This window comes from Protopterus annectens, chromosome 10.part0 (genome assembly GCF_019279795.1).
Source record: "Protopterus annectens isolate FY-2018-M chromosome 10.part0, PAN1.0, whole genome shotgun sequence".
NCBI classification, from domain to species: Eukaryota; Metazoa; Chordata; order Ceratodontiformes; family Protopteridae; genus Protopterus; species Protopterus annectens.
This window is the reverse complement of record NC_056744.1, coordinates 1248078020-1248102212: the sequence shown is the minus strand read 5'-3', so window position 1 is coordinate 1248102212 and position 24193 is coordinate 1248078020. Positions and strand designations below refer to the sequence as shown.

Below are 24193 nucleotides of genomic sequence, written 5' to 3'. Positions count from 1 at the left end.
TTTTACATATGTACTTATCTCAGAACTAAATGTGCAGAGAACATGCTAGAATTATTGTATAAGAAACATTTAATTAATATCTTAATTAATAAATTAATATTAATATTTAAGTAATACCCATCCACAACCCCTTTATCCAATCTTTGCACATGTTGTTGAGGTGTCACTTGAACAGTGACAATAATCTAGAGCCAATGTTCATGTTGGCTATCCGTGCCATGTCTATTCTTCCATAACAAACATAAATACGCACACTCATACCCACTGCCAATTTATTACTACTTACTGCATGTCTTTGGAATGCGGGAAGAAACCACAGCACTTGAAACCAGAGCACATGAAAAAAAAAACCTATGCAAACACAGGGAGAACACACAGATTCCACATAGAAGGCATGCCATTTGAGAATCAAACCAGAGAAGATCTTGCTGTGAGACAAAAATGCTACCTGCTGCAGCACTTTTGTGCCCATAACAAGCATGATATATTCTAGGTACAGTAATCTTCTTTGCTGGTTCACGTGTACCTTTTTAATTTTCTTTGCATTCTGTTGACAATGTGCCTCAGTCTTAAAAACAGATTCATATACCGTAACTTTTATGCTGCATGCCTGACTATACCCATTGTTAATAAAAATTTTGGGACAAAACCTTCAGAATATTTATTTCATGGTTCTGTATCCGAAGTGTGCTTGTTCAGTTTTACTTTCAAACGTGATTTAGCAAAGTGCATATTAACTCTTTCATGCATAAAGACATTTACAACTTAAACTTATTCAACAAACTGAAGGAAAAACACATTATATAACTTTTAAAACCTTTACCCATATTAGCACGCATCCTGATAATCCATGAATGAAAGAGTTAATATGCACTAGTGAAGTGATTGGTTGGAGCTTTGTATAAGAAATGGGGAAATGATGTATTGTATTGTCTGATGAAGCAGTGTTGGCAGCGAAAGCGCTCACCTTTTTACTTGGATTAAATTGTTTGATGATTTTATCAGCCATGGTCTGGTATCTCCTATTCTTTTCATTTTGTGCTGTTGTTGTGTTGGGAGACCAGTTTACCTACACCACTTTACTATTATGCAGATTTAGCAAAGATGTAAATGACGTTTCCTGTCTGAAATTATGTATTATATTAGAAGCATGCCAATATACTACAGATATGCATGCAGTGAGGACCAGTAGGTGGTACTCCATTTATGTAATATGATTAAATATTTATGAACTTTTGTCAAGTTATGAATAATATTTGTAAAACTAAATGTGGCTTTACAATTTTGTCAGCAATGTTTTAAGACAAAACTATCTGAAGGGTCTGTATCAAAAATGCTGCAAATTTCCACAGACAACATAATTAACTTTAGTTGAATTATAATTAAACATTGTCATACTAAATGCAGACTCATAACTTTGAAAGTTAGGACTATTCTGGGATAACATTTTTAGAGTATCATAGTATGCATTTAGAACCTAAACTGAGAAAAATGATTGCAGAATTCCATCTTAAAGGTGATTTTGCAGTCAGTGTGTGCAGTATTAAGGATCACACAGTTTGGGCAAGTGATCGGCACTTTAGTCTAGGCACTCATGATGTCCTGATCTGTCCCTGGAATCACAGAATAGCTTGCTTGTAATAATGCTGAGGAGGTGTGAGTTGAGGACTTTTTATTTCTTTTTTGCTCCTCGGCTTTGGCCACCTACTTGGGATCTGTCTGCAATGTTGTTTCCTATCTAAAATCAACTTTTAGGATAGAACCATGGAAAGACTTTGTAGTTTTCATGAGGATTTCTTTTATAAATGGCATTTTGCAAATCTGTTGTAAAAAATGGTCAAGTTTAGTAAGATGCTGGGAAATGTTCACAAATAAAATGCAGAGACAACTTTGGCGCTTACTAATGTTTTGAGGCACATTTTCGGAATATTCATTTAAGAGGATATGTGATGAAGCCTGATTTGCCTGTCCCTTAATAAGATTTTGCAGTCAGTGTGCAAAATGGCAGTGTCTGACACAATATCACAATGACAAAGTCATAGTCTCTGATGTCTGGATGCACCTTTCATGCAATTTTGGAATCGGTATGTTGAAAAAATGATGATATCATTGGTACTTGTTCAAAGTTCCCACATGAAATGCTACTTAAAAATATATATATTAAATTGCTGAGGAATGGCGACCATCTCTTGTGCATGGAGCAAGACCATGCTTCAGGTTTCTACAATAATCAGTTTGAGAAATGGTGGGTGGTAATTAAGGATGAAGCATGATAGATTGTTGTGGAATGCTTTCTTTATTCATAAACAAAAATGTATGTTTGCATTGATGTAGAATAAGAATCATGCACATTTGGCTATCCTGAGTACGTGCAGTAACTAAAGGAAAAATGATATGAGTAGGTATTGTAAGCATAATGATGTGAAGTTTTTTTGTATGCACAAGGCACTTTAATTATTTAAATATCATTTTGTACTTTACTTTAATGCTTCAACTGAGGTCTCCTTGGCAGCAACTGCTATGTGACCATTTTGAATAGACTTAGTTTATAGTGCAGTATTTTTAATCCATTCTTTATTTCCCAACATATCTGCCATCGTGACTGTACCTTCTTGTTCCATATCACCTGTATAAAAATCAGTTGCACAGTGGCTCTTATTCAGCCAACCATGAGGGATTTTCTATTTTCTTCCCCTAACTCCTCCCCCTGTAGTCCTGAGCATGCTTACAGGTGCAACAGTCTGCTATGCCTTCCTTTTTGATTATGCATAGTCCTACACACATACTTCATGGAGGCTGTCATTCAGATGTGGCTTTGCAGATGCAAGTGCCCATCTGCTGCATGCAATGCTCTTCTGTCTACAGTAGGTACCAGCACTGTAGTGGGTTGTACTGCCCCTCCCATGAAGAAACTAGCAGTGGCTACTCATTCCCAGCCTTCTTCAGTGGCTTCTCCAGTGCTTGGGTCACTAGTTGATTTCACTTTATCTCGGTGATAGTCCAGACTCAATCTCTCTGTTCTTCATACCCTGTATTACTTCAGTGTTAATGGTGAAGGATATTAGATGAAGGAAATTAATACAGTAGTTTTAATGGAGATTGCTTTTAATTTGGTGTATATTCATAGACTGCACACTTTGTGTGTAATCACTGTGTACATTGCTTCAGATCCATAGTTGTTTCCTCACAAGTATGCATTGTACAGAAATGCACAATATAATTAACTGATACTAGGGGAGTAGGAACCATCAATATAACTTTTTTGTGAAGAGCAAAGAGTGTGTAGTTTAGCAAGTAATTGCAGTAGGTAGACAGGGAAATTTTTTTTTTAAACAAGAGGCAGTAGATACTAATAAATAATTTTGCATATACTTTGTGTATTTTGCTACATTTGTGGCTGGTGTAGCAGTACCTACTTTTTGGCTGTCCTGAATACATCATGGAAACCAGAGAATTTGGCACTCCCAATATGTATCTTAATTTGATTGGTATTCATTGGGGCCAGATAAGTAGCGAAGATGGATGAGGAAGGTTTTATAACTACATGATAATGAAATGGAGAGTTTTCTTTAGAAAAACAGTTTTGATCAGCTTTTAAACAACTAACATTATGCTGTCCTGAATATTTATTTTATAAGGTGGGTTACAGTTTAATAGATGGGGAAAATATTACAATGGGGAGGACAGATGTGTTTGTGCTTCTATGAGTGTCAATGATACTTGTATTTAGTGGTCATTATGTTCACAAATAAAACTGTTATTTTGGACAATGAGGTCAGACTTTTCATTTTGGTGTTTGACCAACCACTACTGACCATGTATTTAACATTATTCACCACTATCATACTGAAATGACTTTTTTTTTTTTTTGTTATCTCGAAGAGTTCATTACTCACATAATAGTTTGAATACGTCCACATGCTTTATTTCTCAAAACCCAGATTACTTCACCCACTTTTTTCTTTTTTTACCTTTCATGTAATCCCCCTTTCACCTGAGAGATTAGCACTTTATTTCCTCCTGCACCATCTTAGGTTTATAGGTTTATACCAAGCTTAGGGTTGGAGAAACATCAAGAAGCTTAGGCATGTTGGCCTTGTAATAAGGATAAAAGAGCTCCCTCTGGATAGGAGATCATTAGCATTAATCTCAGGCATGAATTTTTGGTTACCCATCCAGTCAGTGTAATTTGCTTTAAAGTCTTTTCTGGGCACACTATGCTTGATGTGTAGAGGGAGCCTATTCCAAAGGTGGTATTTTTGATCTTACAGTGGAGGTTTATGTCCTTGGAAAGGGTATTACCTGACTTGTGTGATCTATGAAAGTGACACAGGTTAAAATGTAAAGGTCTTTTGGTGCAGGAAATGCTAGGTAAAGATCATGTCTAAGGCAACTGTAAGACACTGATTAGAGGGATAGAGATTTCAGTCTGTTAGGGTAGCATTAGATGATTGATCTAGATAATTTTATTAAGAATTCTGGAAGCCTCTCAAGTTCTCAAAGTTGTTAGGGAGTTACAGTCCAATGGAGGGGAGTTTTGTATTCAATAATATGTCCGATGAAGGATGAGTAAAGGGAGACCTAGAAGAGATGTCACAACAGATAATCTATGCAAGGCACAAATGATGTTCTGACTACATCTCAGACATGCTGGTTGACAGGGCGCTCATTGTTAATGACAGTTTCTAGGTAGCTAGGGTTTGTTTTAAGAGGAACTCCAGCATGGGTGTCCGCGTCGGTCTTCTGCACTTTCGCTCTTCTGCGGCTCTCGATTTCGCTGTCGATGTTCCGGCGTGTCGGTGAAGTCAGGTAGAACCCTCCAGCAATATGATAAATGGAAGGGATGGGGAACTTTCAAAAGGTAACTATGCTACACTTCTTAGGTTTTTAATTTCTTCAAGTTTTTTGGGTTTCTAATACCATGATGGGAATGGACCCCATTCCTAAGTCAAAGTACGATTAAAGTTCATGAAATTAGTATTGTTTCACTCTTTGATGTTAGCCAAAAGTGCTCTTTGCACCACCCGTAATGTGCCCAGTAATGAGTCCTTCTGTAATTCGTATGGTGTTACAGGAATTGGTAACATATCTAAATACGATTGTGAATAATGTTTTATAAGACCAGTTGCTCATACTGCTATAGGAACTGTCAGGGTATCTTTCTTCCACATGGCTCTCATTTCTGCCTGCAGATCTAGGTATTTTATGACTTTGTGTCTCTCTGTACGCAAGGCACTGTAGTCATTAGGTGTGGCGATTTCAATGATCACTGCTACTTTTGTCTTCTTTTCTTGGACCACTATATCTGGTTTTCTAGCATCTGTCTTTTGAACTGTTGGTATTGGGTGATCCCATGTGATATAAACTTCATCATTTTCTATGATACTTTGTGGCTCATGTTTCCAGTGTTTTTCAGCCACTTTGATACCATAATGTTTGCACAATTTCCAGTGTAACAGTCTCGCCACATTATTATGCTTTTCAGTATACAGTCCCTCTGCCATTAGAGAGTCACAACCAGCAATAAGGTGTGTGATTGTTTCCAATTCGGTTCCACAAAACCTACATATGTCTGTTTCTCCCACATGTTCAATGGACATTGTAAACCAGCATGTATGTAACCCACTACCTTGGGCTACCAATATTAACCTTTCATTTCTTGATATAAATTCACCACTCCTTAACCATTCCTGCGTTCATTCTTGATCAACGTGAGGCTCTTCCAGAAGTTTTCTAAACTTGCAACTGTATTTATGTTTTTTCCACATTTCTTGCCTTCTCATCTGGTCCTTCATCTTATAGTCTTTCTTTTGTTTTTTATTACATTCAGTTGCTGCCTGGTTTTTATTCACTTCTGGTTTGGTTTCCATTCCTGCTAGACGTTGATATGCTTCTGCTAAATTAAGCAGAGATGTCATCTTAGATTTATTCTCCTTGTGTTTCAAAACTTTCATCGCATTTGGATCTTGTGAGGTCAGTAGATATGTGTGGAGTCCCACGATTATAGATCTATACATGTAATCAATTTCAAGGAGGCCCATCCCTCCTTCAGAACGGGGAATATATAATATTGGTATACATTGATTTTTATAAATCATTTGGTGAGCATGACGCATCCTTCTTGTTTTAATATCCAATCTATCCAACACTTTTTGGGGCCAGTCAGTCACTCCAAAACTGTAAGTTAGGACAGGAAGAGAAAATTAATTTATAGCTTGAATCTTGTTCCTAGGTGTCAATGCTGTTTTCAGGATTAATTTAAGTCTTGTAAAGTACTCCTTACTAAGCTTTATTTGCATTTGTTCATGTTTTATTGCTGATCCTTCATCATTTCCCAAGTATTTATACACCCCCTCTTGCTTAAGTTCTTTTATATCACATTCTTGTCCCAAACTGATGTTTTCCTGGTGCTGCAATTTTCCTTTTTTATAGGTTGGTTTTGCACATTTATCAAGACCATGTCATTGACATTCCAATATCATCTGAAAAAGTTTTGACAACCTGCAGTTGTGCTTTCAGTTCCTCATCTGATGAGCTATACAACTTTAAATCATTGACAAAGAGAAGATGAAAAGTCATTAGACTTTGTTGTTTTCTAGAAGCTAAATTATAGCCATGACCTAAGCTGTTAAGTAAACAGTTTAATGGATTAATGGCAAGGCAAAATAGCAATGGTGACAGGGAGTCACTCTGGAATATCTCCCTTTGGATTGTTATCCCTGGGATAATAATCTGTCCTTTATCATGGCTTAATTGCAAAGTGGTGTGCCACTGTTTCATGGTTACTGTAATGTAATCAATCAGTGTAGGATGTACCTTATACATTTTTAAGCACTCTTTTATCCATGAATGTAGGATACTATCACATGCTGTTTTATAGTCAATCCATGCCATACTTAGATTCTTCCCTTTCTTACAGTTCTTCACTACAACTTTATTTAACAACAAATGATCCTTTGTTCCATATGACTTTCTTTTATTGCACTTTTGTTCTACTGCCATAATTGAGTTTTCTTCTAAATGACTATAAACTCTGTTGGCATCAATCCCCGTGTATCGTGTATATGTCGTTGGAAGACAAGTTATTGGTCTATAATTTTTAGGGTAGCTTGCAGGTTCACCCTTAACTAAGAGCATTGTTTTTCCTGTTGTTAACCAGCATGGTGTCTGTTTGGGGTGTGCATATAAATAGTTCTTACTCATGGCTAGATCCTCGTGTAAAGAAGTTAATACTTTAAGCCAAAAGTTAGGTACTGCATCTGGGCCTGGTGTTTTCCAATTAGAGGCTTTTCTCAACTTTGTTTCAATCTCTCTGACTGTTATTTCATCCCATTTCATATCCTGTAACTTCTTAGCATTTAGGGTGAGCTTATGATTAGGACAGCAAGTAAAAGTCTTATCTAAGCCTTGGACGATTTGAGTGTGATGGGGTAAGGTGACTGCAGCATACAGTTTGTAGTCATCTGAAAGCTTGGTTATCCATAAACCCTTGATGTTTACCTTCGAGAAGTAAATGCCATTCAGGAGGTGACCCAGGACTGAACCCTGTGTGACAATAGTGACATTTCGACAGCTACAGGAGATGCTTCTGTCTTGGACTTGTGAATTCACTCTCCTCATAAGGGTTAAAGCTGAGACTTGAGAGTCTGTTTATATTGCTCATAATGAGAATGGTGTCAGAAGTTTCAGCATGGTTGAGGTAGGCAGTATGAACAGTCCGGACTTCATCTAAACTTTCTGCAACCTTGTCAAAAAGTTAACCAGGTTATATAGGCATTATCTTCCCTTAACAAATCCAAATTGAGTTGGGACAAGGACCTGAAATTAACCTTTGTACTTCTTAATCATTTCAGTGACAATGTGTTTTATACCTTAACAGAAAATACTTGTGAGGCTCATAGGCCTAGAGTTGCCTATCTGTTGAGCGACTACCATTGTACAGCGGGACAACTGTGACTTTTCCCCAAGTTTCAGCTACATAGCCATTGGGAAAACTAAGATTAAATTGATTTCATAGAGGATGGACTGTGTGATGTTTGATACATACAAACATACCGCCTGGAATGTTGTTGAGACTCAGAGAAGTAGTATTTCTAGTTAAGGAAAGAACAGAAGAAAAGAAGTAAGTACATTACTAACTAATATTGCTAACTGCCTCTTACTAAATGACAACCTAGCAAAATTCCTGTCCCCCAAAAACTCTGAAAACACAGTTGCCTGTGTAGAATTGTTCAATAACGAGAAAAAAAAAAACCAACCAAAAAAAAAACAACACAGGCACACAGAGGATCAAAGCAAATAAGCCAGCAGGCAGTGAAAAAGTTCCTCCTTTATTTCCGAAACAGCACACCTAGAATTGTTCACAGAAATCCTGTACAATCATGAAAATAGCTTCATGCAGTCAGCTGTATTTACTCAAAATAAACAGGGGACAACCTCCAAAAACAAGTCACTTTGGGGGAATTCCAGTATAAACAGGTTGTATAATAAAAGAAAGAAAATCATCTCCAAAAGCAGGAAGCACATTGCCCAGCAAGGTAAAAACTCCCTCATCAATCTGAATACACAACTTAGGAGGCTAATCAAGTCCACCAAAGCCAATTCTGAGATTAAAATAACCTCCTAAGCTAAGGACAACCGTAAGTCTGTCTTCAGTTATATCCACAACCTTAAAGGCAATACCCAACAATGTGGCAATCTAATGGTGAATGGAACAGACCCTGAGGATATAGCAAATCTAAAAACAACAGGCAGGAATCCACACAATCTTTAATTGACCTCTAGCGCTTCAGCAAACACCTTCAAGGAGTATAAAACATTACAAACTCATCTCAGTTTCAATACACTAACAAATTAATCAATTTACCAATGAACACTCAATTAAATTAACTAATAACCATTAAATACATTCTTAATTAAAAACCTCCAGTTACACTCAACATTAAGACCCCGAGGAGACAAAGTATCATACTTCAAAATAAAAATACTTTCTTTATATAACAATTTTTTCTTATACAGTTGATCAGAATACACACCTTTTTGCACTTCTTCCAAAATCATGGCTTGTAAGCCATCAAGATTAGAATCATGAACCTGCATTAAGTGCTTGGCCACAGGACTATCTTCTTTTTTATTAATAATGTTCCTAATATGCTCCTGGAGTCTTGTTTTAAACTTCCTTTTACTTTCTCCTTTATATACAAGACCACAGGGGCATCTTAGGGCATAAATGATTCCTTCAGTTTCACAATTGTATATGTCATTAACACAAAATACATAACCATTTATATATTCAAAAGTTTGCACAACATAATGACATACATTACAATGACCACATGACATGCTGCCTCTGACAGAAAAGAAGATAGTCCTGTTTATTGGTAAATTGATTAATTTGTTACTGTATTTAAACTGAGATGAGTTTGTAATGTTTTATACTCCTTGAAGGCGTTTGCCGAAGTGCTAGAGGTCAATTAAAGATTGTGTGGATTCCTGCCTGTTGTTTTTACGTTTACAGTATTTAGTTTTTGGTATTTTGTTTGTTTCTACTTTTTTTATGGCGAGTGAATCTTCGTTCAATATTCCAAGGATTTTTACAGAGGACACACTGGATGGTAGTCAAAGTACTTTGGACAATTTTGTTACACATCCTGATGTTGGGCTTGTGGAAGGGGCGGTAGGTGCTGGCACTTCTGCCTCCAATATCGCCTCCGGTTCTTGCCATTTTTTTGACAAGTTTGAACAAGCGAGAAGGTGTAGAGTGGATAATCCATTTGCAGCAGCTGGTCAATCTAGTTCCTCTTCGAGTCTCCTGGGTGAGTCGGGTGTTCTGATAATAAGATTGGAATATCTGTTACATAGAGAAATGGCTACTCATTTCAATATATTAAGTTTACAAAGATATATTGATCTTGACATAACACCAAGGGGGCTAAGAGTGTTCAAAAGCCCTTCTACTCCTTTTGATATGCATGATGAAACAGAGGTACAGTTTTCTAAGAAATGGTTAGCGACAGCTCATCGCTGCACTTTAGAATGGATTTCTGTTCTATTAGACCGTGATCGCATTAAGCATAACAGACTTAAAGAGGAAATTAAAACCATCCATAATGACTTGTCGAAGCGGTTCTCCTCTGGTCAACTAGATGGGAAAGCATGAAAAAGAACTCATTGACAATAAGAGCACCAAACTCAAAAGAGATTTAAAGGACTATGATAATAATCGTGCTTATTTATGGCATAAGTGTACATGCCATAGTCAAAATAAGGGCTCTGGTTCCTTTAAGAAGTCGTCTGCTTCTTCTAGGAGTGTGTCATTTGTGTCAGACATTTCTTGCGTTTCCATTGAGGGCGACGGAGAGGCAGAACAGCTTCCAGCTTTACCAGCAGCTCAGAATCCCTCTAGATTAGACAATGACTTTCAGAAAGGGAATCAACAACCCAATGAGGGATTCAATGAGCAGAAAAGAGGACGACTTCAATCTGGGAACATCAATAACCGCAATGGAACAGGCTTTAACAGCAAAAAAAGTAAATGGTACTGAATCGACTGTTATTTCTGTTGTACATAATATATCTGGTGTGTCGTTGTCTAATGAACAGCTTAAAGTTCTTAATTATGGTTTGAAATATATACCTACAGTTATGTCTCATTTGTATGAACTTAAGTGCGATGTTTTTAAATAGTGTCGTAAAATTCATTTGGCATATTTCTTTGCTAATAAGCTGGGTAATGACCATTTTTATGAACAAGATAGTATGGATGATAGTTTTTATTCTTGCACATCTGACCCCAAGGAGTGCTTTAAATATGGAATTACAACGAATGCTTACAGTTTACTTGATATTAATAAAATCAAATATAAAAGCAATTTTATTCCTCCATAGCAGCATGAACATATTAAATGTTTTTCACAGATGTGAAATTATGCCATAGAAGATGCTTTTCATAATCTTATGCAACATAAAAATAAAGTGGCATATAATTTAAGCGTGAAAGAATGGAAGGAAGTTCAGTTGTTGGCTAGGAATGAACAAGTAGTCATTAAACCTTCGGATAAAGGCGGCAAAATAGTTGCCATGAATGCTGAACAATATTACAACATGTGCATGCTACATTTAAATGATCATAATACTTACAAGAAAAGTAATATAAATAAATATAATAAGACAATAAAAGAATTTGAATTACTTATCCAAAAGGGTGTGAGGTTGAGGTATTTTTCACAGATGGATAAAGATAAGAAATTTAATCCAGAGGATAGTGAGTTAGCATTATTTTATTGTTTGCCTAAAATCCATCAAAATGATGTCAACCCGCCTGGTAGGCCGATTGTGTCTGCTCAGAAATATTTTTGTCAGCTATTGGTATATTTCTACATGAATACATGCTACCGCATGTGATTAAATTATCTAGTTATATTAGAGATAGTTTTGATTTTTTGGACAAATTGACAGGATTTCAATGGTGTGATGATGTTTTTTATTAGTGTTGATGTTGTCAGTCGTTATACTAGTATCCAACGCCAGTATGGGCCAGAGACAGTGAAGTACTTTTTAGGTGAAAGTCCTGAATCATATTATATAATGGAAATGTTAGATTTTTGTTTAAGTAACAATTTGTTTTATATTTAATGAACAGATATATAAACAGATATGGGGCACTGCCATAGGGGCATCTTTTGCCCCCATGTATGCCAATTTAATGATGGGAGGATTGTATGAGTTGGAACATTTATACCATATTAGCATCTTTAATGAACATGTTGTTCAATATTTTCATTTTATCGATGATCTTATTTTTATTTGTAAAGGAGGTTTATCTGACGTTAATCAGTTTATGGAAGCAATGCAAAATAATAGGTATAGATTGTCTTTTGATGGCATACAGGTGGGTAGGCACGTCACATTTTTGGATTTAGATCTATTTGTGGAAGAGAAAAATGTTTTATGGACATCTGTACATAGAATATTTTCAGATGGCAATCAGTATTTGATGGGTACTAGTTGCCATCTGGCTCATACGATAGCCTCTTTACCTTATGGTGAGTGTTTAAGGTTAAGACGGTTATGTAACAATAATGCATTCTTTCTTAGGGAAGTTAACACTATGATTAATATGTTTATTTCAAGGGGGTATAATAGGCAAATAATTCAAGTAACGGTTGATAAGGTTACTAATGATTATTGTAAAATCAGCACAGGACATGATATAATAGGTGGAAATACAAGACATACTATTGATAACGATAAAAGAATAATTTACTTTGTATCTACTTCTGGTGCTTTCAGCAGTATTTTGACTGAGCTGGTCATATACTATTGTTTTTTTTTATTTAAATCTGCTGATTTGGCAAAGTTAATTTCCCCTTCTATAGGTATTTCATTTAGGAGAGGAAGAAACCTCAAATACATTTTAGTACACAATAGATTCAAATACCCAATTTATGCACGGAATGTAAGAACTATGAATGTCAAAGGCACCATGTCATGTGATCATTGTAATGTATGTCATTATGTTGTGCGAACTTTTGAATATATAAATGGTTTTGTATTTTGTGTTAATGACATATACAATTGTGAAACTGAAGGAATCATTTTTGCCTGAAGATGCCCCTGTGGTCTTGTGTATATATAGGAGAAAGTAAAAGGAAGTTTAAAACAAGACTCCAGGAGAATATTAGGAACATTATTAATAAAAAAGAAGATAGTCCTGTGGCCAAGCACTTTATGCAGGTTCATGATACTAATCCTGATGGCTTACAAGCCATGATTTTGAAAGAAGTGCAAAAAGGTGTGTATTCTGATCAACTGTATAAGAAAAAATTGTTATATAAAGAAAGTATTTTTATTTTGAAGTATGATACTTTGTCTCCTTGGGGTCTTAATGTTGAGTGTAAATGGAGGTTTTTAATTTAGAATGTGTTTAATGGTTATTAGTTAATTTAATTAAGTGTTTACTGGTAAATTGATTAATTTGTTAGTGTATTTAAACTGAGATGAGTTTGTAATGTTTTATACTCCTTGAAGGTGTTTGCCGAAGCGCTAGAGGTCAATTAAAGATTGTGTGGATTCCTGCCTGTTGTTTTTATGATATAGCAAATCTGTTGTCTTATAATTTACACTCCAATTTTTAATCCCTATCACCCCCAGTCACCTCCAGGAAACACCCTCCACCATTTCTCCATCAGCGATCACTAGGGAGCTAGTCCTCACCGTTCTCTAAAAGGTGAAGTAAACTGCTTTGATGGGTCCTGATAACATCTCAGTATGCCTCCTGAAGATCATGAACCATAACCTTTCAGGATGCTAGAATACCTGCTTAACCATAGTTTCCAGACAGGCTTTGGGATTTTGTGCCAAATAAATGGGGGACTGCAAAATGTAATGGAAGGCCTTCCAAGGACCTGGGAAATTACAGACCAATAAGTCTGAATAGTTGCATATGCAAGGCCAAGAATTATCATGGATCTGATAAACAATAATATAGGAAAGCTGCAGACACCGGCCCTACCCAGTTTGGTTTTGTCAAAGGCCTGTCAAGCCTACTTAACCTGGTGGACTTCTTCAAGTAGGTCACTAAAGCTATGGATGAGGGCAAAGTAGTGCACCCTGCCGACCTTAAACTGACCAAGGCATTTGGCACAATACCTCACTCGGGCATTGTAAATAAACTTACAAAATTTGCCTAAATTTATATGCCATGTGATGAATAGCTATCTGCCTCACAGATAGGGCACAAAAAGTTAAGCTAGGGAAATCCATCCCCACAAAGCGACCAGTTACTAAAAGACTCCAACACAGACTGGTGCTGGCATCTCTCCCTTTTTGGCATCTACTTTTCTGAGGCCAAGACAAACATCAAGCCCCTTATAATAATACATTAATGACTGCAAGCTAGGCGCGGTCACTGAATCCCATAAAGACACAGATGCACTTCAAGAGGGCCTGATGCAGACAAATAACTGATGCTAGAGCCATGGATTTAAACTCAATGTGAAAAAACCCATAATAGTACCTTATGGAAATATGGCTAGTCCTGAAGATTACCAGATGGATAATTCACCCCTATAAGTAGATGAAGTGCTGAGGAATCAGGGAATGCATGTTGACAGTAACCTAACATTTGACCATCATGTTTCTACTGTGGTGAGAAATTTCATTCTATGTTGCAGAACTTATAATTAAGGGCATGGCATCCAGGTCCAAGGGTGGTCATTGTTCCACAGTACACTGCTCCCATCAGACCAAACACTGAGTTTAATGCTCCCTCAGCATGTACCTGAGCAGGCAGTTGAGGCCACAGAGGCTCCTCTCAGGAAATAAACAAGTCCTGTGCAGGCCATCTCAAAGCCCTATCCCTGTACTTGGTCTCTTACAAGACATCCTCTGATCCCACCTTGATGAATTTGTTGCACAATCACAAAACAAATAGCATCAGAAATACCCACTCTAAGAACCAAAACATTGTCTGCAACATAAACAGGACATGTTATAGGGACATGTAAGTGTCTCAAAGGTTACCCTGTCTCTTTAACAGGCTTCCCACTCATTTGTAGTAAAGCTCATTCCTAACCATATTCAAAGGTAACTTTGACGATTGGATGGTTAATCACAAATTTACCCTTGGTTTGACACATATTTTCCTAATGGGCAGGGGCAGCCTGTTAAAGCTTGATATGTGCAAGCCTGGGTTTGGTTTCTATGTCCCTAATGAACAAAGGCAGATTGTGAACACTTGATTTTCACGAGCCTATAGTGTAACCATAAAATTCTTTGGTGTATTCAGACGTCTTCAACATTTTGTAAATTTGGGGTAAGGCTAGCTATGCCTAAAATGGCTCTTGGGCTGATAGCATATTAACTGCCTATGTGATTTTATGTTTGTTTATGTGTGCATTTGTGTGGTGTCTTCAATGTCCTTTCCTTCCACATTGTTTTCTTTCTTTCTTCTCACTCTGTACTTCTATACTTCTGTACTGTTAATAGCCTACTGACACAGGTTACTTGTCTCATTTTCATTTAAATTTTATTTGCTTTTGATATTCCACCTGTATCTCACTTGCCACTTCTTAATTCTGTTTGTTTATGCCCTTATTTGACTAGCCACAAAGCATAGTCATCTAATGATGTCTCTGCATTTTTTATTTGTTATTCAATTTATGTTATGTGCTATTTTTTTGCCTAGTATTTCTTCACTGCAGTCTCTTCTTTTGGTTGTCTTTTGTTGATTAACTTTTATGTTAGCACTGCCATCATATTATTTAGTCTAATCTGAGATCATGACATTGGGAGGGAATTAACCCACTGCTGTAAGAATATAGAAATTGATGACTGTTGTATGTTTGTTCTGAAAAATTCTGCAGTTGTAGGCAATAATTGTTCCCAAAAAATAGAACTTGCTTTTGGAATGTTTTGCTCTTGAAAACAACACACACACACACATGCACACAGAAAATTGTTCTGCATGGGAAAAGGACAGAAACTTCCATGCAGGGGAATACCATGCAGCATATGCTGCATCTTATAACTAAAGGAAATAGACATTTGTCCTGGTCCCCTTCAAGAAACACATCACACCAAATGACATTTGATGACCTTTATTAAATTTCCATAAACATAAATGTTAACCAATATTCATTCATTTCAACCAAACATGATACAGGTGAAATAACATCCATGTAACGTTATCACAGGACAGGACGGCGTAAACCTGCTCATCCTGATCTGTAAGCAGCGTCCATACCTCCACTCACTTACTTATGAAGCAGCGTACCCACTCACCTCCGTTATCATTTAATGCATTATACCATCAAACAGTAAGCAGCTTCCTCCGCTTGCTTATATACTTATCAAGCAGTGTAACCACTCACTTTCATTACCATTTATTGCATTATACCATCAAGCAAATACGCAGCTTCCTCCGCTTACTCATGTACTTATCAAGCAGCGTAACTGCTCACTTTCCTTTTCCAACTTATTCAACTAACCATCCAACACCAGAAGGGGAACAGAAGAGGGCAAGCCTGCCCCTTTTCTCCACCCACCAGCCTAACCAGGCTGTTCCCCTTCTCCCCACCAAACTTCCATCATCTAGACACCATTAGGGGATAAGGCCAAACATCATTCGGTGTACAATTACCAGCCCCTGGCAGTTACCTAATTATTACCAGGGCATGACCTGCCACTGGAACATGAATACTCAATTCCCAACCACTGAAACCACCCTTCCCATAGCAACCCCTTTTACTTGTACAATGACATGTAGAAACAACCTGAAAACTTCCAAATACCATTTAACAGCCACCTTGCCAACATCAACTACCCATAATAACAGTAAGGCACCTAAACCCCCTGATAGCTTTAGCAATCGGACCTCTCTTAGCTCTATCTATACCCTTGAATGCCACCAGCAATATACCAAACTTGAAAATGCCCTATGCCACCTGGTCGAAACAAGATTAGTGACATGCCAACTCCGTCCAGAATGTAGAAAATAAACCATACCCTTTCCCTCCTTAAAGTACGGTAAATCAAAGCCACACTTCCTATGCAAGGATACCCTATTGCGCTTACCACCTGAACCCACTTACTCAATGCAACCCACTAATCCCCTACCCCTGAAGGCTGCAGTAATATCTGACCCATTACATGGAAGACATCCACTACACATAAAATAGTGTAACAGTCATCTTTGATGCTCCCCATACAAAGATCAAACCAAGACAAAACATTACCTTGCGACTGCAGAAAGAAAGCACAAACCAACAACTCCATATTCAGCTGCACTGCTGGCAACCCATGGCCTCCTTTTACACTGCCCCATCAGCCGAAAACCTTCCTCAGCTTCTTCTCTCACCTGTCAAGTCCACATTCTTCAGTCCCCAAAATACCAAGTCTGCATGTCCCAATCAGCACTCTGAGTGATCTGTAAAAGAAAAGACTGTAAATGCTCCACACATGCATTAACCAGTTTTGTAATGACCAATATATACAACCAGTATCAACCAATATATCAACTGCCTAAAATGCAGATACTAGCGGATGCAAAACACCCCTGAAAATTAAATATCCTACCAAAGATGTCATAAATTTCTTAACTCTCCTAGCAACGGTACCACAGATACCCCTGCAAAACAAAACAAGGTCTTATAGCTAAAATTATCACTCTTATAGCAATGCATTAGTGACTAGGCAAAGAAAATTAAAACCATTCACAAACCTGCTGTATCATTCGTCCCCATCATCCAGAAACCCTGTCCTTTAACAAAGACACCAGTTGACTAAACAGTTAAAATAATCCAATAATCCTTCCTGCCATACAACCACCAAACCAACCCCCCAACTTATATCCCCCCAACCTAACACCCTCAGCCACAGTTGTAGCAAATGCAAATCCCAATGAACCCTCTTTACAATGCACTGTCCAACCCTTCCCTTAACCATAAAAGAAAACCCGATCATATACATCCCTCTGTTCCCCTGACCACCAGCCCCCAAATGCCACATCAAATCAAATAAACACTGACCACTGAGCAACCCCTCTGCTTAATCTCTCCACAAAAAGAGCAACCCAACTTTCCTACCCCTAAAACCATATGGTTACTCCACCCCCATTGTGGACAATTCCAAACTCCCATAAACAACCCCATCTATCCCCTCTACTCTCCCCTTAACTCACCTCAGCCTCACTTGCCTCCATACTACTCCCTACCGCAACAAGCCTCGCATAGTTTAATGAGCACCTAACGATAATTCACTTGTTTCCTTCTTGTAAAACCACCATTCAAACATCCTGGAAAAAACTGTACAGTGAAAGTATGCTCCTTTCACCAAAGTCCCCATGAAGTCGGTCCTGAAAACCCACCTATGATGTGCGGCCAAGAACTCCTCCAACATATTATCCCTGAAGGGTAAACATAAAGTGGAGGTAAGGGATGAAAACAATGTCTTGCTCAGTCTAGAGCCTGGGACATCCCCTGCAACCTTTATCACCCCTTGAACACAAATCTGCACCTAGCCAAAGAAAAATCCTGAATAAGTCTGGAACCTTGGACCCTGTCAACTGTAGCATATCCCATTATCCTATACAGCTCTGGATGTGCAATAACCCGATTATTGCAGGGGACAGTCTACTCCAAAAACTTTAATGATCTAACACTAAAGGTCAGAAAACCCGAACCCCTTAACCAAATCCCTGAACTCCCAATCCCAGCAATGAAGTACTCTACATGCCCAACCTTAAACCCCCCCCCCCCCAATTCACTCATTGTCAAATGGCAATCAGGCCACCATCCAAATTAGTAAATTAAAATAACCCTATCCCCCGTGAAAATACAAAATGTACTGCTAAATCCCCCCTGATCAACTGGAAACTCCCACCCTGTATACAAGCCTGAATCAAATAACACAACTTGTCTACCAGTCTCCTACACCCTGCAAATAAATTGACCCAGCTAACACCCCTACCATATACCTGAATTATAAAGCTGCCCCCAAAGTCCTGCAGCAAGCGTCTGGTCCTGCTAACTCAGTCTGACAACCATCAAACCATACCACAGTCATATCAACCCAGAAAATAGACCCTATTCCCTCAGACTTCCCCAACTGAAAGCATGATGCCTGCTACGTTGAGAAACACACTGAAATCCCATATCCCTTGTATTTCCCCCTTGAAGCTTTCTTTCAGTGTACCCTCTGTCATCCAATCACCAACAAGTTTCCACCCATCGAAAGCACGGCTGAGCTTGCTTGGCTTGTAAGAGCCCTGGATCCAGTAGCCTATTACCATCATGGTGTTATGACTATTGTGACTCCAACCCCTTTCTGGAAATCCCACCCTCCCCATAAACAATCTCCAATACTGTTGTACCTTTCCACAAGTAGCTCTGCACATACCCCCCACACTACCCCAACTACAGCAAATCTGACATGACTCACTGTAGTCGAAGTATCATTACCTGTGACTACAATGTGCTCCATACACCCTGCCTTACCATAACTGAAACCATCCCCCTTGTGGTCTACCTTATGTTATCTGCCATATGCCCATGATCCCCCCATTCCTCTGCTCCAAAGTCTATGGGGGACAGAAACCAAAACCTGAGCACCCTTCCAACACCTCCACCACAAACCCAAGGGGATGTAAGCTCCACAACATCTGCCATACCCATATGCATGATTCTAAAGCTGGAAAAAAAAAAGACATTTTGTGCCTTCAGTCCTCATATCCCAGCAATCTACCCCTCCTATCACTGCAAATCCCAGCCCCTACACGGGACCTAATGAAATTCCACACACCTAAGTCCGTTCACATGTACACACAGTACCCTCCATATCAGCACAATCAAAGCTAGGAATGAAGAGGTTAGCATCCCAACTCAAACCCCCCAATGGTACGACTACCTGTGGATGTTCAATTGGTCACCAACTTTCCTGCAGCCTCAGTCATCACCTGATAAGTCCACCTCCATCGAAACACTGAATGATCTGAAGACTGAGGTGGCACCATTGCCTAGCAGGTCACCAGCCAAAACCATCATAGAAGTACCATCTGCAAAGACAAACAAGTGTAAATCATCTGAAATTCACAACACATTAACCACAACCTGCCAACTCAAATCTAAACAGTAATTATCACCTTCCCAAACTCCGGATAATAAAATTACCAGTTTAATATTACTCTTACTGAAGGGTATGAAGTTTTGATGCTCACGTCTGTCATTTTTCAACATTGCCCCCCCTCCCCCAGCCAGAGCGTTTACAGTTTAGTGAAATGCAATTTTATATAAGGCACCTTGCTACGTAGAAACATATTTTTAATGTTATATGTCAGTTACATACAGTTTCCTGAGTAGTTGAAAGCAGTCTGTCATATTTTTTTTGTAATAGCAACTATATTATTCCTGTTTCTTTCTTTTCCTGACGTAACTTGCGAGATTACCAAACTTACCAGAAATTACCAAAAATGTCTAAAATAAACTCTACCCAATAATAATGTGTACTTTTAAATTTTCTTTTCACTGTATGTTAATTAAGATCTCTACCACTCTTCCCAACAAGATTCAGCACATTCTCAAGCTGACACCATGGAACCCCAGCAATGAAATGGAAGCAGAGCATGCAGTAATCCAACCCCATTCTTCACCTGTGCAAAATTAAGTTAAACACATCACAAATGTTTCACTCTATACTGCTGCAGGGGAATGATTTTTTACCCTCATGCATAAAACACATTGCAACTCTTGACAGCTGAGTGATTTTGTTGCCCTTTGGAAGTGTGATGAAAAGGCAGAAATGTGTGTTATACATATTTCTTTACTTCCACTCTCTTTCTCTCTAACAAAACAAAAAAAAATGAATAAGAAATTAACTAAATACGACCACTATTTACTTATTTCTGTAGTCTTCCTGTTTCTTTCTTTCCCAGAAAACCCCTGTAACAGGCCCTACACACGTTTTTCTCTTCCCCCCTCCTGAACCACTCAAAACCTCTTCTCAGGATGACAGAATGTGACCAAACCTTCGGGCATTACTGCACCTGACAACAAAACATCCGTCTTGATACACTGAGGCCAAATGACCTCAAAGATCCAAAGCTGCAGTCCAAAATCCAGATCCCATAACAAGATGGGCCAGTGGAAAGGTCAAAGATCCCCCAAACCAACAGAAAATGCCAACCCAATAATCTTTCAAATGCCAGCCAAACCTGTAGTAGGATCGCACACAAAAATGCCAACGTAGGGCAAAGGAAACATCCGTCAAAGCACGGAACCCACATTCAGCACTACAGCTCATGCCAAACATCATAGACAACCAACTGGTCTCACCAGGCAAAGGTACCCACCTGACAGCACCAGGAAAAGACCCCCGAGCCGCACAAGAAAATGCTCTCCGTCCTCCATCTCCACAACCCACCATATCACCTGTGGCTCCGCTGGAGGCCCAAAGTGGAGGAAAACCAATACCACTACATTAGACTAAATCCAATGTTGTATATGCGATTGTTTCTTTTTCCCTTTTTTTTTTTTTTTTTAATTATATTTTCACGAGTCCAATGCACATGTGCGGTAGCAACCCCACCATGCAGAACTCCCAGCCCGCGGAAACTACTGACATCTATTTTTTTTTTATTACATTTTCTCACCCTGTTGAGTTTACCACCTGGCGAGAACAGAAAGAGCCGTGCAATCCACATCCACTCTTTGCATACCTCGCCACTCACACTCAACCGCCAACCATTGTGTCACCCAACCAAAGCCCACAAAAGCTGCCAACCAGGTAGACTCCAGAAGCCTGCAAAACCACACCATCGAAGAATTGCCACCAACCACCTAACAACCCGACCCCAGAACAGCAACACCAATGGAAACACGCTCCTCCACCCTCAGCTCCAAAACCTTAAAGGTCAAAGCAGGGAGAACTTGCATGCCCGACGTAGAGGCCCCCGACCCTCACACCAGCACCAGCCTCCCCACCCATTACAGTACCCATTCAACTCTGATCCACAGCACCCCACCAAACCCATTGATGGGCCAGCGAGACAACAGGACCCCCAGCAAATTACCCCATATGCAGAGAGGAAAACAAAAAAAAAGGGGCACCCTGTACTTAAGAGGCATCAACTTTAGCCAGCATAAATAAAGCCATACCCTACCTTTACTACTCACTTCACCATGCCCACTGCCAGACCAAGGCCTACCTGACCAAAGAACCCACCGGTCGTCACGGACATGAACCTGCAATATAGCAAGTTCACACCAAAATGTGACTCCTACTCCAGTTACACTTGCCTAACATCCTTTAAGTCACTCCCTATCCCTACCTCACTTCCTCACAAACCTCATCCATTTCTATTTAACCCTATCCTCTCCCTATCCTCCCAATTCCTGCTACTCTATCTAACCCCCCCCCCCCCCGAATATGTCCCTGGACAAATTTGTCTGTTCCAAACCTCATTTCTCCCAAACACTGCTCTCACTAATTTCATAGCTGTGATTATGCTTATTTTCACAACTGAAATAACAATGAAAAAGTATATCTGACTCTGTTTCATTGTTTTACTTCTCTATATAATAAAGCAAATTAATCATCACCTTACTGTTAGTCACATTTTTCCATCTATTTCATTTGTGCACTAACTTCAACCAGCTAGATGCATCACTTGCTTGATGATCTGAAATGTCTTGTGCAACTTCAGTGACAAAGCTTTCTTCAATAACAGTGCTATCAGAACAAACTGAACTACTGCCATTTGCCTACAAACTCAAATTATACTTTAATTATATGTAAACTACTTTTAAAAGTGAAGATTATTGTATGTATTCTGTGCATTCATCTTTAGTATAACCAAACGTTCTCTTCTATTTTACACAGGAACTGAAAAATCTCTCAGAAAGGTAAGCGTGCACTCAATGTCAAATGGTTGTGAAACATGACTTAACATTTTCTGATTATCTTTTTATGGAAGACTATAACTACTGTTTGTAATTATAGTTGCAGCAAAGCTGAACAACTTGCAAGCAAATCCAAAAATGATGTGATTTCTGGAGAATTTAGCCTTTCGAGATTCAAAGGACCATTGCAGTACAGAGTCTGGAAAGAAATGAAATCCATTATTGACCCTGGTAAAGCACAATATACCATATATCTTTAAACAGTAATGTTTTTGATAATGTCTTGCAAAACTTACTGTAAGAAGAACGGATGTGCAATATAATGATTACTGTTGCAGTAGCCATAGCCATATGGGTTATATCCTGCCAAGAATATAACAGTCTGCCAGCTTTCAAATCTTCCAGGCACTTTCTATGCACCCATACTTTCAGGCAACTTGAGCTTGAGGTTTGGGCATGAAGCCCTTCAGAGATTTACTGCCATCAGAGTACACTTCTCTGAGGTTTTCAAGGATCAGTTGTTGGCTTGTGCTTTCCTTTGCTGGACATTTGTTCTGTTTTGGGAAAAAACTTCCATTTTCTTGATTTTTTTGATGTTTTATTATTTTTCTCTTCAGGAAAGTTATTTTAGAGCAGTGTTTTTGTTTTAATGGACTTTTTGTCAGTTTAAAAAGTGGCGTAAAGTAACTGAATTTTTTTTTCTGTGAAGAAATTGTATTTATTTTACTTCAGTTGGGTTGGCATAGTATTTTAAAGTGTTTTTTACTGTGTTTTTCAGCAAAAAAATTCAGTTTTGTGGACTGGTTTTGCTTACCAGCAATTGCTGCTGGTCTTCCCTAGGAAATATGCACCATTTACAGCTTGACCATGGAACTGATTACCAGTCCAATAGTTGGTCCTTCTTCCAGCCACAAAAATAACAAAATTAAGGGAATCTCTAATTTTTTCAGCCCTCTTTTTCCAAATTGTCCAAAGGATTTTCTATCACTCATCCAGTTTTGGCAAAAAATAGAATGAAAAGTACAGGTAAACAGGCATTTAAGAAGAATGGCAAGGGGGTTCCAAAAAGAAGTCTTAAACCTCTGAAAATCAAGGACAGTCTAACAAGTCTATATGACTATTCAAGAGACCTTGTGAACACCTCCATCTTGCTCTTTTTTCTTCCATAAAGTCTGAGTCTCCATTTTTCTCTTTGGCAACTGATAGTTTCAGACAAATGGGTTCTGAAAATCATTCAAGTTTACAGATGGCAGTGGGAGGAATTTCTTCAGTTCCAGGGGCTCATTCCTCATCCACCAGATCAGACTCTTTTGTTTCCACCACTTCTTCCTCACATGCTGTTCCAAGGAGTGATAGATATAGTTCCTCCATTCCAGGCAGGGAAGGGATTTTATTCAAAGATGTTCCTAGTGCCAAAGAAAGAAAATTCTTGGAGACAAATTCTGGATCTCTTTTTCCTAAACCTGTTTGTGATCGTGCTCAAATTCAAAATGATGTCACTTCACAACTGGTTGCCCCTTTTTCCTCTTTCAAGTTTCCTGGCAATGCTAGCCTTAAAAAAATGTTTATCATCACATCCTATTCATCCAGATTTCAGACGTCTCTTATGGTTTTCTGTGTCTGGACCACATTATCAGTTGTTTTCCTTACCCACTGGACTATCTACTACACCAAGAGTGTTCACAATGTGTCTAGCTCCAGCTACAGTTCATCACAGGCTTTATGGTATACACATTTTTCCATATTTAGATGATGTACTCATCTTTGCAGATTATTTTCCAAAGTGTCAGGAATCTCTT

General features: G+C 38.5%; 1 protein-coding gene across 1 annotated transcript in view; it reads left to right on the top strand.

Annotated features, from left to right (window-relative positions):
• Nucleotides 1-24193, top strand: part of LOC122813571 (zinc-binding protein A33-like) — a 261075-nt gene that overhangs the window by 181592 nt on the left and 55290 nt on the right. The window contains exons 4-5 of the mRNA XM_044085967.1: nt 22375-22397; nt 22495-22625. Coding sequence (XP_043941902.1) covers nt 22375-22397; nt 22495-22625 — 154 coding nt within the window. The remainder of the gene's footprint in view (nt 1-22374; nt 22398-22494; nt 22626-24193) is intronic.